Source organism: Chenopodium quinoa, unplaced genomic scaffold, assembly GCF_001683475.1.
Source record: "Chenopodium quinoa cultivar QQ74 unplaced genomic scaffold, ASM168347v1, whole genome shotgun sequence".
Lineage (NCBI taxonomy): Eukaryota > Viridiplantae > Streptophyta > Magnoliopsida > Caryophyllales > Amaranthaceae > Chenopodium > Chenopodium quinoa.
The window spans coordinates 2,431,905-2,444,589 of NW_018742899.1; the positions used below are offsets into that span (position 1 = coordinate 2,431,905).

Genomic DNA, 12,685 nt, shown 5'->3' on the forward strand with positions numbered 1-12,685 from the left:
TTAGGGGTAAAAAGAAAATTAAAAAATAATTGAAAGCTGAGTTAGGAAAGTAGTACAATTAAACTAGATTATTTCTAGTCTCTCACTACTAGAATATGAGGAAGTCTCAGCTTGGATGACTCTGATAGAGCTTGTTGGTATAAAATTGTACTTAGATGATATTGTTTATTATAAACAAAGAGATCTAATGATACCAATAAAAAAAACGTTTTTGTTTTGTTGGTATAAATGAAAAAGTATTTTAGTATCATGATAATACTATAATACCAACAAGGTATTATTAGAGATAGTCATGATTCTAATTATTAGAGGTAGAGAATTCCTCACTAGTATATATTTAAACAAGGAATATGTTGAATAAGGTGCCAGTATTCTCCATTTGGACTCTGACACTTCTCCCTAAGTTTGTCGCATAAGCTAATAGAAAGTGTGTTCAAGTTTGGGAGGTTTACTATTTGATGCGGCAGTGATTCCAATCTTTGGCACCGTTTGAAATCAAGTTTTTGTAGGGAGGTGAGACTGTCAATCCATTCTGGTATTTCTTTGATATTTTCTAATCCATAGATTTTCAAGGTTTGAAGGGTTGATAGATCTCGAATTCCCTCTGGAAGAACCTTTATTTTTAGGAACCAAAATTCCAGGAGGCGCAGGTTGGGAAAGCAACTACTAAATGGGAGGGTACATGCTTGTTGCTGATGAGACTGCTCACCAATACTTGAAGGCGATATAGAGAGTTCCTTGAGAGAGGTGAAACCACCTATCTGCTGCCTGGTAATTGTAATCGCCAACTCCGCACTGTCCACATCTAGCGTACGTAATTTGGGGAATGCAGGCTTCCAATTAACGAGATGCTGATGTTGAACCTGGACATGGAGTTGGATATCCTCTTTTGAATCTTGCTCACTACTTGTCATCTCCCACCATCCCTTCAGTTTTGGCATCACACTGACTCGTAAATGTATTAGGCTAGGGAATAAGGGGGCTTGGGACAACTCATTCTCATTATCCGCCACATACTCTACTTCATCTAACCCACTGAGAAATAGATATTCCAGATGAGGGAGCCTTCCAAAGGAGCACAGATATTTGCATGATTTACAACGTTTAATCTTTATCATTGTCAAGCAAGGAAGATGATTATGTAGACTATCCATCATCCAACTTGGTAACCTCTCCCCTCCATACCCATCTATTTTGAGTATCTTTAGATTATAAGGGGGCTTGAGACATTCTAACACCCTCTTATCCTCTTTTGTGCCATTCTCAAATCTTATATTCAGTTCTCGGAGGTTTTCTTTCATATTCAAGTTTGTTGCACTAATCTCTGATAACGCTATATACTTTGACTCCCTACGCACCTCAATATCCAAATTTCCACTTAGGTTGTTCAGTTGATTTAGATCTGCTAGCCTGCCCATAATACCAGCCTCTGAATCAAACTGGTTGCCCACTATGAAAGTATCTAATGTTCTAAGATCTGTCAACTTCCCCAATCCCATGGGCATATGCCTCAACTTCTTACTCTCTGCCAACTTAAGGTGTCTCAGATTCACCAACTTGCTCATGTCCCTGGGCAACTTCTCAAGGTAGAGTGATTGTAAATTCACTAGCCGTGTTATTGAAGTTGGGAGTTTCATTATTCTAGTTAGACTAAAATTTAGAAACCGTAAGCAGATTAAATCACCTACAGATGTTGGCAATTCCTTTATCCCCACCCTATGTAGGTCTAACACCCTTAAACTTTCAAATTTTGATATTAATTTGCCACACATGGACAAATTCCTTATCTTTAGCTCTGTTGTAATCATGTATCTATCAAAGCCTCTGATTAATGATTGTAGGTTTTTGAGTTTGAATACTGAAGAAGGCACTTCCCAATAACTTTCGTCCAAACCTTCATTTGAAACTGAACACGTCTCAGCTTTCCAGAAAGATAGATGACGAACCCTTTCGTCAATTTCAACTGTGTTTGATTTGTGGTTTATGAATCAAAGCTTGAGGACTGGTTGAAGGATTATAGCAAAAGTTAAGCTGTGAGACTGTTTGGTTCATGTAAAGCTAAGGGAAAGGAAATAAGAAAGGGCAGTGTTTTGAAGTTGATTAGTGGTATGTGAATGGAAGTATGAAGGAGTGGTTGATGAAGGATTATATAAAGTAGTATGTGTTTAGAATTGTCATTAGTCTACAACTTTTGGGAAATATCTGAGATATTTCTACAAGCTATGTTAGAGTGTAGATTCTACAATTTGCAACCCCACACACGCACTTACACCGTGCCTTTGCCGCCCCTCAAATCACTGATTTAATATTTCTTCACTAGGCTTTTCAAACTTTTTTGAGATTGTTTGTTCTTTGTTGGAGCATTGTTTAGTACCACAAACTAAAATTAGTTGGATTTTATCGACTATTTTTATTTCTTATCATGACTATATTTGCTTGGCCAAAACCAAATACGGAGTATAATACAAGTAGTGCAAAAAATATCATGAGCTATAATAAAATATTATGGCACTAATCTTAGGAAGCTATCTAATCATATCCTAGATTAGTGGCTTAAATCTTGTAACAATATCCTAGATTAGTGCCATAATACTTGTAAAAGTATTCTATATATATCTCGGTTGAATATTGAATGGAAAGCACACACAAATTAAAGCTTCTTTCAAAAAACATTAATGAAAAAGTGATAAAGTGATAAAAGCATTACTGAAAAAGTGATTAAAGCACTGCATTACTGATTGATTCACAATTGTACCGAATCACAACTTTTGAGAAATTTCTGAGATATTTCCCACATTGCCCCTCATGGGCTCATGCTATGTCATACGAGTAAATATTGCTGTACCGAGTCACAATTTTCTGAGAAATTTCTGAGGCCTTTCAACGGAAATTATTTCAAATGAAAAACGGGTTTTTTTTATACATTAACTCTATATTATTGGATTTTTTTACATCATGCCCTCTTGTTTAGATAATTACACACTGTAACCTTATAGTATAATTACTGAATAAACTATAACTTTGTCGTTATCCAGGCGTTATTAACCTTGTAGTATATTAATGTAATTGTTTTCATCAAGAAATATTATTTCATCCTTAAGAGTTATTTTTCCGTTGAAAATGTAACGGTTTTTATCAAGTATATAGCCATATAGGCAATGCTAGTGTACTAGTGTACTACATAACTAAATCGCATATTAATTATAGGCATATATTTGTATATTCGTACTATGTATACATTAGACATTACTATTATGTACCGTTAAAATTTTAAAGATTGAAAACTAGAGAGTGATCTTTTTTGTACAATGACATTGTTATTTTGAAATCAGCTGAAAATTCAAATGGAATTGAACGAATGTCTAGTATTGAAAAGCGAAGAAGACATTATTGGAATTGCTGAGTCACAATTCTTATTGAAAGGCCAAGAAACCCTCTTTAACTATTGGGAAATAATACTAAGTTAACTAAGAAACCCTCTTTAACTATGAGATATTTCATAATACTATGTTATATTTCCGCGTTTTATGAAGTAGTATTTTTTATTTTAGGCAAAAGGGGAACGAGCTTTTATTAGGAAGAAATAAATCTCCCAAAAAACAACCAAGTTCATACAGTTCAGAGTTCAGACTATGAAGCCAACTGTTTCCAAAAAGAGAAATACTATATTACTATGTTATAGTTATTGGCTTATTGCCAGTTAGCTATACTATTATGTGCTTGGGCATGTAAAGCCTACGTCGTGTTTTGTTTTCATCGGTTTGATAGACCTTTAAGTGAAAAATTATTATATTTTCAAGAACAAACACACTAGTTTTTCTTTGTTCGGTTTTTTCAAGAGAAGCCGTAGAGAAAAGAAAATGTAAGTAGAAGAATAAGGGTGGAAGAGAAAATAGAAGAACCGGGAAAATGGGCATCCCTTACGAATATGTTTTATCATGTGAGAGAGCTGGTTTTCCACTTAAAGAAATAGAATCATTTTTTTTTTTTTTTTTTTTTTTTTTTTACAAACCAAATATGGGAAAATGATTGAAAAACTATTTTCTTGAAAAATAATTTCAACACAAAAGACCTCCAAACTTTATACCCCGTAGTCCGTACACACACAAGACATGTTATAATATAAAAAAAGTTAACACGCAAAATATGTCAAAATATACATACTTCCTATTGTCAAGTTTTCATGTACGTACTACTTTAGATGACAATAGTACATACTTAAATTCTTAAGGCTAATTTAATATACAAGATAAATAGGTATGGCTTTGTTCCACTATTCGTACTATGTATTCATCGGGCATTATTATTGGACACGTTATGAAAACTAAAGGCTAAAAAGTGAACTTTCATGTACCATGAGATGACCCCTCTAGATATCTGGAGCTAAAATAAAATATAAAAAAGAGCAACTGAATCAAGGAAATGAGAAGGTTAAGTACAACAATTTCAATTCGGTTTGACAGTTTAGTTTCACCTCGGATTTTGATTTGATACGGTTCACGTTGAAATGGGTTCATTTAGTCAGTGGATCAGATCGATTCGATTTAGATAATTTCAAAAATAAAATAATGAACATAAAAAAGAATCTATAGTAATTTCTTAGTAGTCAGTAGGTAGCACATCTAAAGACCAATTGGGTAATAATTACATTAATCTTAATATATATTATAATTTTTTTAATCTTAATTGATATTACTCCAGACAATATATATATATATATATGATAGAATATGATAAATAATCTAGATATTATTTTGTGTAGGAGGATATATTTTTGTGAATATTCGGTAAATATCTTTTGAGCTTTCCTAACGTATTAGGACTCATCGTTGTAGCCCTATACATATGAATCAATGGAATACACTCCAACGGAAGGAGTTTGATATTATCTAACATGGTATCAAAGCTTAGGTTTTAGATCTAATCCTAGCTTCCGCAATTTTTTTCCCTTTACTGATTATTTTTTTTTCCTTTGCCCTAGCCGTCACCCCTAGCTACCCCTACCACCATTGCCGCCTCTCACCATGGTCAAGGAAGGTAAATCATCCGTTTTTCATCCGGCTCTTGGTGTTAGTAATATTAAAAATGCTATTCCTCTACTTCTTGATCGTGAAAAAGTTCAATATTCCAATTGGGTTGAGTTATTTGAGTGTCATGCTCACGCTTTTGATGTTCCTGATCATATTGACCCAAAAACACCACGTCCTACAGACCTTTCCAACGCTATGTGGAAAAGGCTTGATTCCGTTGTCAAGAATTGGATTTACGGTACTATTTCCACTTATTTGCTAGAAATAATTTTGTGCAAAGGGGATACGGCACAACAAGTTTGGGATAAACTTAAGGAAATTTTTCAAGATAATAAAACCACTAGGGCGGTTTATCTGGAAAACCAATTTAATCAATTACACTTGTCCAAATTCTTTGACATCTCTTTTTATTGTCGAGAATTAAAGAACTTGAAGGACCAACTTGCTAATGTTGATCAACCCACGTCGGAGCAAAAACTCGTAATTCAACTAGTTTCGGGGCTAGTGAATACAGACTTTGATACGGTTGCTGCAATGATACAACAAACCATCCCGTTGCCTTCCTTCGAAACAGCACAGTCTTGATTACTACTTGAGGAGTCAAGGCGAGCCAATGACTCATCGTCACAGGCGTCCTCTTTTGTGGCTCAATCCGGCAACACTGCAAGCTCAACGACCCCACAACAGCAGCAGGCGGCACCGACCAGTCAGGGTGGCGGCTTCAGTGGTCGTGGTCGTGGTCGCGGCCGAGGTCGAGGCAAGGGTCGTGGCCGAGGAACTCCACAACAGCAGCAACAATCACAACAGTAATCTCTTCAATGGGGTGCACCTCCCAACTGGAATGGCCCAGCAAATTAGTCCCAGCAAGCCTCCCCACAATGGGGTCAGGCACCATTCCCTCATCCTCAGCAATGGGCTGGCCCACGACCCCCCTATCCAGCTCAGCAACAAAGACCTCAGCAGGCCTATTTCTTTGGGCCTCCACAACAGTACCAAGCTGCTTTCTCTTCTCACGGATCAGAGTATGGTTCGGCAATGACTACAACCGAGCTAGGCAACGCATTTGCAACAATGAGTTTCCCTAATTACGATCCGTCTTGGTACATGGATTTCGGAGCAACTTCTCACATGACAAATAATGCCGGTAAACTTTTACCCTCTTTAATTTAAGCACATCTAATTATATTCAAGTGGGTAACGGTCAACGCATTCTAATTACGGGTTATGGTCATTCCACTATTGCTAATACATCTCTTTCCTTGCGTGATGTTTATTTAGCTCCCCAAATCATCAAAAATTTAATTTCTGTTAGAAAGTTTACTTCTGATAATTCTGTGTCAATAGAGTTTGATCCTAATGGTTTTTCTGTGAAGGATCTACGAACGGGGAATCTAATAACCAGATGCAATAGTACCGGGGACCTCTATCTAGTGACCACAGCACCGACAACCTGTCTAGCCACTTCTCTCACAGCCTTGTCTCCTTCCACGTGGCACAACCGCTTAGGACATCCCGGGGCACCCACTTTTAATTTTCTTAGAAGTAGAAATTTGATTGATTGTAATAAGGAGCCCGACTCCACTTCTTGCGTAGGTTGTCAATTAGGAAAACATACTCGCTTGCCTTTTTATAATTCCAATAGTACTACTTATTCTGCCTTTGACATTATTCATGCCGATTTGTGGACTTCTCCTGTTCGTAGTGATAAAGGTCACAAATATTACCTAGTTCTATTGGATGATTTTACTCATTATGTGTGGACTATTCCTCTTGTGTATAAATCTCAAGCTTTTCAAACCTTCCTTAATTTTTGACAATATGTTCTAACTCAATTTGAACGTCCCATTAAATCCTTTGAAAGTGATCATGGTCGTGAATTCGACAATGACCCGTTCAAATTATTTTGTGTCCAAAATGGATTGGTTTTTCGCTTCTCTTGTCCTCACACATCTTCTCAAAATGGCAAAGCCGAACGCATGATTCGTACACTTAACAATGTTAAACGTACTCTATTGTTTCATGCATCTCTTCCACCGACGTTTTGGCATTATGCCTTGGAAACGACCACTTATCTCCTAAACATTATTCCTACCAAAACTATCAATCAAATCACTCCGACACAAGCTTTATTTGGGGTTGTCCCGTCCTATAATCATCTTAGAGTATTTGGGTGTCTTTGTTTCCCCAATTTATCAGCAACAATGCCTCATAAGCTTGCACCTTGCTCCACCCCGTGTGTTTTCTTGGGCTATCCTTCCGACCATAGAGGCTATAGGTGTATGGAAATCACCACTAATAAAATCATAATCTCTCGCCATGTCACCTTCGATGAACATACTCTTCCATTTACCCATATCACTAAGTTTCAATCGACTGATTACGATTTTCTAGATTCGGATGACCCATCACCAATCTTGCAACACCACATCCGTATGCAACAAACACCACGCCCAACCACGTAGCCCACTCCACAGGCGGGTTGTGGCACAGCTCAGGAGGCCATAGGTGGGCTGCGGCATTCTCTGCCAACCCACGGCCCAGCTGGTGCTGGGATTCCAGTAGCCCAAGCATCACGCCCCACACACCAGCCCACTCCACAGGCGGGCTGTGGTGTTCCTCAACCAGCCACAGGTGGGTTGCGGCCCACTCTGTCATCCCAGCCTACGGCCCAGCAGACTCATCCCACACACCCCTCACCTACGGCCCAGCAACACACTCACTAGCCCACCACGCCACCTAGTCCTCATCTCTCAAATCATCCCAGCAGCCCCATTATGCCAACCAACTCAATCCTTTCTCCAGGCACCTCATCTACATACACACCACCCCCACTTTGCGGCCTCACGCCAATTACTCCGACTAGACCACCACCTTTATCACCTCAAATGCAAACTCGGTCTAAGCACGGAATAGTTAAACCAAACCCGAAATTCGGTCTATCCGCCATCATCCGTTCCCCGCTTCCCAAAAATCACAAACAAGCCCTTTCCGACCCAAATTGGAATGCCGCGATGCGTGATGAATATAGTGCTTTAATTGAAACGGGGACATGGGATTTGGTTCCTAGGTCTGCGGGGGTGAACATTGTTAACTGTATGTGGTTGTTTCGTCATAAATTGAATGATAATGGTGATCTTGAAAGACACAAAGCTCGATTAGTCTGTGATGGCAAGTCTCAGGTAGAAGGTGCTGATTGTGATGAAACCTTCAGTCCGGTTGTTAAACCGGCCACTATACGCACAATTTTGAGTTTGGCTATGGCTCTTCAGTGATCTATTCACCAACTTGATGTGAAAAATGCCTTTTTGCATGGTGATCTGAATGAGTGTATGTACATGCATCAACACAACAAGCAAAAGGCCAGATTCCGACGGAAATCTTCCGACGGACACAAAATTCCGTCGGAAATGCTATAAATTCCGGCAGATTTATATTCCGTCGGAAATTTCCTACGGAATACAAATCCGCCAGAATATATGGGCATTCCGACGGCATTTTTCGTCGGAAAATGTATATTCTGACGGAAATAAAATCCGTCGGAAGTTTCCGACGGAATATTCCGTCGAAACATTAATTTTCCGACAGAATTAGAATCTGTCGGAAATTTAAGTTTCCGACGGAATATTCCGTCGGAAATAATTATATAATAAAAAAAAACAAACCCTTTAAATAAAAAAAAAAAAAAAAAAAAAAAAAACTCTCTTTAAAACCTAAGAAAACCCTAACCCATACACTCTTTCTCTCTCCCCGCCTCCCTTCTCTTTCTCTCTCCTCTCTTCTTTCCTCTTCCCCTCTTTCTCCTTCCTTTCCTCCTTCCTTTCCTCCCTTCTCCTTTGAATTTTCGGCGCACGCAACCTTCCTCTTCCCTTCTTTCTCCTTCCTCTCCTCTTCCCTGTTTCTCTTTCCTCTTCCCCTCTTTCTTTTTTTTTCGTTTTCTTTGGCAATCGAAGATAATTTCAAGAAATTCAATGGCAACTCATGAAAATCAAGGTTTTCATGTCAAATTCGACCATAAAAACTCTAGATCTAGAGTTTTCATGGTCGAATTTGACCTTATAAACCCAATTTCGACGTTTTTTTTGTTCAAATTAAGGTATGTTTCTATTTTTTTCTTCTAAATTTTGATTTTAATTAATGTTGAATTTTCTGGTTTTTTTGCAGTATATGGTGTTGGTGAAGTATGGATGTTTTTTATGTTTTTTTTTTGTGTTTTTGGTGGTTGTTTCGGTGGTGGTAAGGTGGGTTTCGGTGTTCTTTTGGGTGGTTTCGGTTAGGTGGGTTTCGGTGTGGGGAGGTGGGTTAAGGTGGTAGTTGGGGAGGTGGGTGGGTGGGTCTGGTGAGGTGGTGGAGGGGCTGGGCGATGGGGGAAGTGGGTTAAGGTGGTAGGTGGGGTTGTGGGTTTCGGTGAGGTGGGGAGGTGGGCTGGGGCCAGTGGGTTAAGGTGGTAGGTGGGGTTGTGGGTTTCGATGAGGTGGGGAGGGCGATGGGTCAGGTGGGTGTGGGCTGGTGGTAGGGGGCTGGTGTGGGATGGGCTGGTGGTAGGAGGCTAGTGGCGTGGGCTGGTGGTGGGTCAGGTGGAGGGGGGGGGGGGCGCAGGTGGTAGGGGGCTGGTGTGGGGTGGGCTGGTGGTGGGTCAGGTGAGGTGGGTTAAGGTGGTAGGGGGGCAGGTGGTGTAGGTCGGTGGTAGGGGGGCGCGCTGGTGGTGTGTGCTGGTGGCAGGGGGCTGGTGGGGGTGGCTTTTTTTTTTTATTCAATTTTCCGACGGAATATTCTGTCGGAATCCACTTCAGCTCCGACGGAAAATTCCGTCGGAACTTTGCGACGGAATTTCGGTTAAAGTTAAAACGAGCTTCGACAGAATGTATTCCGTCGGAAATTTCGTCGGGAAAGTGGCTTCCGACGGAATTTCCCTTGGAAAACGTCGAATTTCCGACAAGGGCTGTTCCGAGAGACCATTTTCGACGGAATTCCGTCGGTATGCCGTTTTCCGACGGATTTTCCCCCGTTTTCGGCGGAAAAAGTCCATCGGAATTCAACTGTTTTCTTGTAGTGCAACCCCCCGGGTTTGTTGACAAGAGGTTTCCAGGCCATGTTTGCAGGCTCCGCAAGACTCTTTATGGCTTAAAACAAGCTCCACGGGCTTGGTACCAGCGGTTTGCTAACTTTCTCTTGCAGATGGGGTTTGTCATTGCTAAGAGTGACAGTTCTTTATTTATTTTCCGACATGGGAAAGACATGGCATATTTGCTACTCTATGTTGATGATATTGTGTTAATTACTTCTTCAAATCTGTTGCGTGACCGCATCATTTCTCACTTACGTACGGGATTCCCTATGACTGACTAAGGTCCTCTAAACTATTTTCTGGGCATTGCTGTTACTCGTACTCCTTCATATATGTTTTTGTCTCAGCAAGAGTATGCACAGGAAATTATAGAGCGCGCAGGCATGGCTAGTTGTAAACCTGCAGCGACTCCAGTGGACACTCAATCCAAGCTTAATGCCGAGACGGGCCCTAAGTTTCATGATCCAACACTCTATCGTAGTCTTGCAGGTGCACTACAGTACCTCACTTTCACTCGCCCTGATATAGCTTATGTAGTTCAGCAGGTGTGTTTATTCATGCATGATCCCAGACAGGCGTATTATGATGCATTAAAACGCATTCTGCGTTACATTCAGGGCTCCATTGATCACGGGTTACATTTATATCCTTCTTCATCCATGCACTTAATTACTTATACTGATGCAGATTGGGGCGGGTGTCCAGACACCCGTCGCTCTACCTCGGGTTATTGTTGCTTTCTGGGGGACAATCTCATTTCCTAGTCGTCTAAGCGTCAACCTACTCTTTCTAAATCCTGTGCAGAGGGAGAATACCGAGGCGTCGCTAATGTTGTTGCCGAGGCATGTTGGCTTCGTAATCTTCTTTTGGAGTTACATCGTCCTCTCCGACAGGCCACTATTGTTTATTGCGATAATGTCAGTGCCATTTATTTATCTCATAATCCCGTACAACACCAACGCACCAAGCACATCGAAATGGACATTCATTTCGCTCGAGAAAAGGTGGCGTTGGGGCATGTACGGGTCTTGTACGTTCCATCTTGTTACCAGTTTGCAGACATCTTCACGAAAGGCCTCCCTCGACAACTATTTTTGGAGTTCAGATCAGATCTAGTCTCAGCGTTCGTCCTCCTCCCGCTATGACTACGGGGGTGTGATAGAATATGATAAATATTCTAGATATTATTTTGTATAGGTAGATATATTTTTGTGAATATTCGGTAAATATCTTTTGAGCTTTCCTAACGTATTAGGACTCATCGTTGTAGCCCTATATATATGAATCAATAGAATACACTCCAACGGAAGGAGTTTGATATTATCTACCAATATATATAGTATATAAAAGTTTAGAGGGAATTAATATTATTTTTTTTATTTGTTTTTTGAGAGCCACAAGGGGGTGATGAGAATCGATCCCAAGATCTCTTGGAATCGGGAGGGCAGCTCTAACCACTTGAGTTATCTCTCACTCTCATTAACATCATAATAATAGGTGCATATATAGGTAAACAAACATTTTGAGGATATAATTGTCCTCATACTATTAATAACCGTTTTCTGATCATACTTTTTAAAAGGCAAAGAAGTAGAGTGAAATCGAATCTAAATTGATATTTATAAAACTTAAAATATATTGACATTTTTGAACTTGTTCCTTAAACTTATCTTACGATTTGAAGTAATTAGCCCTTAAGTAAGACCATGTAATTTATTTTAGAATAAATATGTTCATATAATTAAGGTAGTATTCATAATGGTGCTCATTGCTCAAGTTCAATTGACAGTTTATGGCTAAATTAAGTTTGCCTAACTGCCTAAGTTTAGAATCATATAAAAATTTCATAACTTTCGTAAAAAAAAAAATTAAAAAAAAAAAAGTATAACTTAACAACCGGCTTGAATTTATAAACTAATCTTATGTTTCTTATCCATTTAATAATTGACTATATAACATTTTTAATAAAAGTAAAAAGTTTAAAAAGAAGTAATCACAAATTCATACGGAATACTATTTATCTATGTAACAGCTTCCTATACTAACTCTAACAAGTACCCATGTGACTATATTTTCTTAATATAAATCACTAATATTGTTCAGAGTAGGTTAGCAAAATGTAAAAAGTCTAAGTAAAAAATACTTAACAAAACAAACAAAGTATAACATTTATCAGTAGTACTAATCTGGATATGTTTTTAGGCCCTATCTAGGGGCCTAGGTTGTAGTAGGTGAGGGTCGACCCTAATATGAGTCAAAAGAGTGGTCTTTTGATAATACATGAATAAAAAAAATAAAAAAAAAATAGATAATATATTTTCTGTAATTTCAGCTTAGCTTTTTTTAATTTTTAGTATGTCTGGTTTAGGGAGGCATATAAAGCATTGGAATAATTTAATTGCGAGAACACAAATTATTTTATTTATTTATTATAATTATTTTTAATCATGTCTTACAAAAAAAAAAAAAAAAAAAAACCAAGTATCTTATAACAACATTTTTTAAAATGTTGCTTAGACAAAAAGTTTAATGTTGTTATTTTTTTGGGCAACATTTTGTGATATTGTGGTCTTACATACTATAGTGCAAC

The 12,685-nt window shown here is 38.7% G+C and overlaps 3 protein-coding genes across 3 annotated transcripts; 2 read left to right on the forward strand and 1 right to left on the reverse strand.

Annotated features, from left to right (window-relative positions):
• Positions 1 to 326: 326 nt before the first annotated feature.
• Positions 327 to 1,637, reverse strand: LOC110726971 (putative disease resistance protein RGA4). The gene has a single exon (XM_021906512.1). It carries the CDS (start codon positions 1,635 to 1,637, stop codon positions 327 to 329), a length of 1,311 nt encoding a protein of 436 aa, XP_021762204.1.
• Positions 1,638 to 5,024: 3,387 nt separating this feature from the next.
• On the forward strand, positions 5,025 to 5,615 carry LOC110726972. Its single transcript, XM_021906514.1, has one exon. The coding sequence runs from the start codon at positions 5,025 to 5,027 to the stop codon at positions 5,613 to 5,615; it is 591 nt and encodes a 196-aa protein (XP_021762206.1).
• Positions 5,616 to 7,804: 2,189 nt separating this feature from the next.
• LOC110726973 (uncharacterized mitochondrial protein AtMg00820-like) lies at positions 7,805 to 8,302 on the forward strand. Its single transcript, XM_021906515.1, has one exon. It carries the CDS (start codon positions 7,805 to 7,807, stop codon positions 8,300 to 8,302), a length of 498 nt encoding a protein of 165 aa, XP_021762207.1.
• The last annotated feature ends 4,383 nt before the right edge of the window (positions 8,303 to 12,685 follow it).